General features: G+C 39.7%; 1 protein-coding gene across 1 annotated transcript; it reads right to left on the bottom strand.

Annotated features, from left to right (window-relative positions):
- Positions 1-467: 467 nt before the first annotated feature.
- Positions 468-4,008, bottom strand: DHCR7 (7-dehydrocholesterol reductase; the record flags this gene model as incomplete). Its single annotated transcript, XM_010152110.1, has 5 exons — positions 3,911-4,008; positions 2,839-3,061; positions 2,013-2,103; positions 1,135-1,348; positions 468-672 (listed from the first exon to the last, which is right to left on the bottom strand). Coding segments are annotated over exons 1-5 (831 nt in total), but the record flags the coding sequence as incomplete, so codon positions are not given.
- Between the last annotated feature and the right edge of the window lie 655 nt (positions 4,009-4,663).

Genomic DNA, 4,663 nt, shown 5'->3' with positions numbered 1-4,663 from the left:
ACCTGCGGCTCTGTACGTCTCACACACCCACACAGAGTAAAAAAAAAGTTAGGCGCAGTGCTGCCCTCAGAAAAAACCCTGCCCAGTCTTACTCCCACTAAAGCCACGGAATTTGTCACTGTTCTCTTTGGACTCAAGACCAGGCCATGCCTGTTTCCAGAACTTAGGCTCAGAAAAGTACCTCTTCGTTGAAGTTTGAAATCTGAAACCTGCTGGTGCAGACGTGACCATGCCGCTGGCGGTACCCTGAATGAATACAGCATTCTGTCTACAGTGTCACGCTGAATGAATTACTGGTGTCCAAAGAAATGAACACCAGTGTCCAAAGAAGCAAGTCATCATCACTGACTAAGGTTGTTCAGGCCAGGAAAAAATTGTGTAAATTCAATTCCAATGCAAATAGTTTTTTCTAACCGAATACTAGTTTATTTCTACATTGCGTTCCTATTTTCCTCCTCTGAATTTACCTGAAGGATGTTGACAAGGATCATGGAGTTGGTTACTTGACCATACAGCTCCTGTTGTTTAGCAGCATAAGAAAGGTTAATTAGAGTCCAGGCTACAATACCAGGGCGCCCGTTGAAGAACAGCTTGAAATCAAACCACTTTCCTATTCGAGGGTTAAATTCAATACCCATCATGTAGTCATAAAAGAAGTTGCCAGTGAATTTGCTGGAAAACATAAAAAATTAGAAATGTATGTAGTTATACACAAGTATGGGTAATTCCTACTCTGACTATACATTTTAGATTTACCTGATGTAATGATAACAAAAATCATAAAACCATATCGTGTTGCGCAAGGTAACACAAAATTGATCCAACCAAAGCATTACATTAGTAGAGAGGAGTTTTAGCTCAGAGGTACCCTAGATTATCCTTGGTAACACTTTTGAACAGCTCAACTACAACCTTACATCCATCCTATTTGTGACAGCTAAGTATCTGTGACACCGAGGCTGCCAGTCGCACGACACAGCGTGCAACAGGATGGTGCTAACAAAGCAAGGAACCAGTCATACACTGGCCTGTCTATCTGCGTCAGCAAAAAACATTCTGCCCTTATTATTCTGTGCAGCATTCAATTTAGATGTCTGATTACCTCGTCTTCTCTCATTATTAAAACCCACATACCAGTCTTTGGCATTGGTAGGGAAAAAGTAGCTTTTAATCATTGCAAATGTGGAAACTGCATATCCCAGGACATTGGCACACCACAGGAGAGGAATCCAGTTGTCAAAAATGATGGTGGGTGAGAACCAGTGGAAGTAATAGGCATTTGCAAACCAAAGCACGTGGGTAATGATCCAAGCCTGAAGTCCATTGATTTCATACTTATTCACTATGCCTAAAATAGGAAGAACAAGATTGAATGTTGCCAACATTGCAGCAGTACAGCTTTTATTAATATGGATAAGCACACAACAGCTAGAAGCTCAATCAGGTGCTCATAAAACAGCCTCAATCTCCTCATCCTCCCAATTAAATACCTTGTGGCACTCCTCTGCAAGTTTCAATAGGCTCTGCTGTAACCATCAGGCTTTTTTAGGCTGAATTTTTCTCCTCACTCTCACTTCACAAAACAGTGGATTTGGAAACTCCCCTAAAACCGACTAAGGCAATAAGTTACCCTTTCTCACACTGAGTTCACATGACACATTTTGTTCAAGTCTCTTGGGCTAACTTACCTTCAGCAGCTGCAACTGCACTGACAAATACTAGCGATAGTCCACTGACTTGATTTTAAGCACCAAAATTATCAGTCTGGTATTTTCCGTTACTGGCTTGGTGCCTGCCATATCAACAGTTTTACTGAGAGCAACAGACAGAAATTCTATCACTTATTCTAAAAGATGACATGGTTTCTTATTTTTCTTTGAAGTAAACATGAGAGGAAGGCGAAAGCATTTACGTCCACATTTCCTCCAGATACATATGGGTTAAAGACTGTAACTACACAAAATCCAATAATTTTTAAAGACAGTGTGCATACATTCTAAGGAAGAACGTACCAGCAGGGGTGACAGCACCTTCTTGTACACCTCCTGCATATCCAGGAAGAAATTTATGGCAGAAGTCAGGAATGAACAGGTACAAAATCACCTAGAAGAGGCAGAATGCATTAACAGCAAAACCAGACAATACAAAGCCCCCCAAACCACTATCCCTTTCATACACATAGCAAATGTAACCCACGGCAGTTTCAGTTAAAAATTGGATAAGAAAACGTGGCAAGATTTAGCTGTTGTGATTTTAGACTAGTAATACATCCAAGCTACCAAACAATTCTAAAGATGTACTTCATGTATGGTTGTCATCCTTTTTTGGTGGGGAGGCAGGACAGTTGTTAACCAGATTCAGGTCCTTATCCCTTTATTTTCAACTTCATCTGTGTTCCACATTAATTTGTTTTCCAGTTTGGAGAAAAACTGGAGTAGTTGGATAAGTTTGAAGATATTTTGCAAATGGCAGTTATTTTTCATAAATGTCAATTTTCTTCCACTGTCTATGCAAAATATCAGCCCTTCGGCAGTGTTAGTTTATGACATATTTATTGTGTATTAATTTAGAACAAATGGGTGTTTTTGTTACATAGTTGCTTTTTCTTAAAAACCACTTCAAGGAATGTGCCACTCAAGGAACATTTGTGTATATTCCCTACATATTTATTTTTCGAGTGCATAAGCTTCATTTGGATTCCAGAAAGCCATGGAAAATGAGAAACACCAATGAGTAAAAGCCAGTGCAACATTCCATTATCCGTTGTGTAAAAGAAATAATCAAAACACCTGTTTTAAAAACCAGCTGCTACATCTATGTCCTAACTGGGTAACATACCTGGAAAGCAACCCAAATGGTATAGATGCCAGCAGCCCTATAGGTCAGTGTAGGAGTCTTGTTCCAGATGTCAGACAGATGTTTGTTCCCCGTGAGCAAGTCAATGAGCGGATCAATCAGAGAGCACTGGTACTGGTCACAGGACATGATGAAGTAGTATACAAGGAGTGGTGCAAACATGAGCAGGAAAAGGATGCTTGCCAGGGAAAACCAGTCAACCTCCCTGTAATCCAGAACAGAGCAATTTTTCTTCCCAGCGATCAGTTGGAACAGTGTGGTTTGATTAAGTCAGACCTTCTAGACTAACCAGTTGAAAACTGAAAACATTTTTGGGGCACATACATTTCTTTGGATCAAATAGCTGTAAGAAACTCAGTGTGTTACATACTTTACCACAGTGTTACAGAACTATGAACAGATACTATCTCCCCTCTGAAAGGCAGATTATAATTACAGCCCTCATGTTTTTGACAGCAATCACGGGTGTAACCGGTAGAGTGTTCAGTTGGAAGTGGTAACAGCATCACGACAGTATTATGCATAACTTGGAAACACAGAAAAGACAGACCCTGGCCAGCCAGAAGCTGAGCTTCCTCTACCACACACGGCTTGTAGTAGCAAGCTACATAAACACCCCTGGCTGTTTCCAGCTGCAATACAATACTAGTATTTGCACAAGTCTTTGGGAACAGGGAGATGAGTCACAAATCTTGCTACAGCAAGAGATGAAACCTGGCAATACCACAGATGCCTGTTTTCCAAATCTCAGGAAATATTTTGCTCAGCCCTTGAAAGATCTACAAATTTCACTGATGTTTATGATTTGTTTTTCTTTTTTGCAAGGACTGTGTTTTAACCCAAGCCATCTGTCAAACTCTCTGTCTTAAAAATCTTGAAGAACTCTTCTTTGGCATCTTTTTCTACAGCTCATTACCCATGAGCTTTCAATGGAAGGGCAATGCAACAATCTGTTATTCATAGAGTTAAGTTTAAAAGGCATGTAGCATCTAGAAATGCAAGTATGAACCAATTTGAAACGCAATTACTAATTAGGGTCATCAGCTTCTCTCACCATGCTCTTCCCCACTGGCCTTGAGATGTTTGAGTATCATTTTGGGTGCTTCTGCGGTTTCTTTCTTCAGAAGGTTTTTTGTACTGATGGGCTGCCATGATGTCCTGTATGAAAAAAAAAAATACTCGTGGTACTACTCCAGATGGTTCTCAGTAATTCTTACAGCCCCACAGAAGAGAAACACAGAAGTTATTAGAAACTATTATTTAGCCTTCAGGTTACAAGAAATCTGAGGGAGGAGGGTAGGAAGGAAAAAATATTTCCCAATTACTTATGATCTTATATTCAGCAAAACAGAACCAAAACATTGAGGTCCAAGTAACCCGTTAAGTTCTTGCTAACTGGAACTTTCTTTTAAGGCATACTGTATAATATATGGCTCATTACTGACCTGTGAGATGCAAAGGGAAAAAATGTTTTGCCGTGTTCTGAAAAAACAGTTCTGTAAGTAACTGCCTTTCTTAATTAGAGAAATCCCTACTGTTGTAACATTACCTATACTGGACCTTGGCAGATTACGTGCTTTTCCCCAAGCCCCTTGTTTAATATATGTGAGCTACATCAAAGAAAACAAGACAACAACTAATAATCTCATCTAAATCAGAAATCAGCGGGAATGAAGAACAACATACTAAGCAACACCTAATTGTCTCTGTGGAACATAAGTTATATTTTTCTTTTGCTTTGCCCAAACAATTCTTCTGTCATCATCCCATAATCTGACCATTTGGTAATCACAGAATGGTTTGGGTT

Source organism: Eurypyga helias, unplaced genomic scaffold (assembly GCF_000690775.1).
Source record: "Eurypyga helias isolate BGI_N326 unplaced genomic scaffold, ASM69077v1 Scaffold50435, whole genome shotgun sequence".
In the NCBI taxonomy this organism is placed as follows: domain Eukaryota; kingdom Metazoa; phylum Chordata; class Aves; order Eurypygiformes; family Eurypygidae; genus Eurypyga; species Eurypyga helias.
The sequence above is the reverse complement of the archived record's forward strand: the minus strand, read 5'-3'. Positions and strand labels throughout refer to the sequence as shown.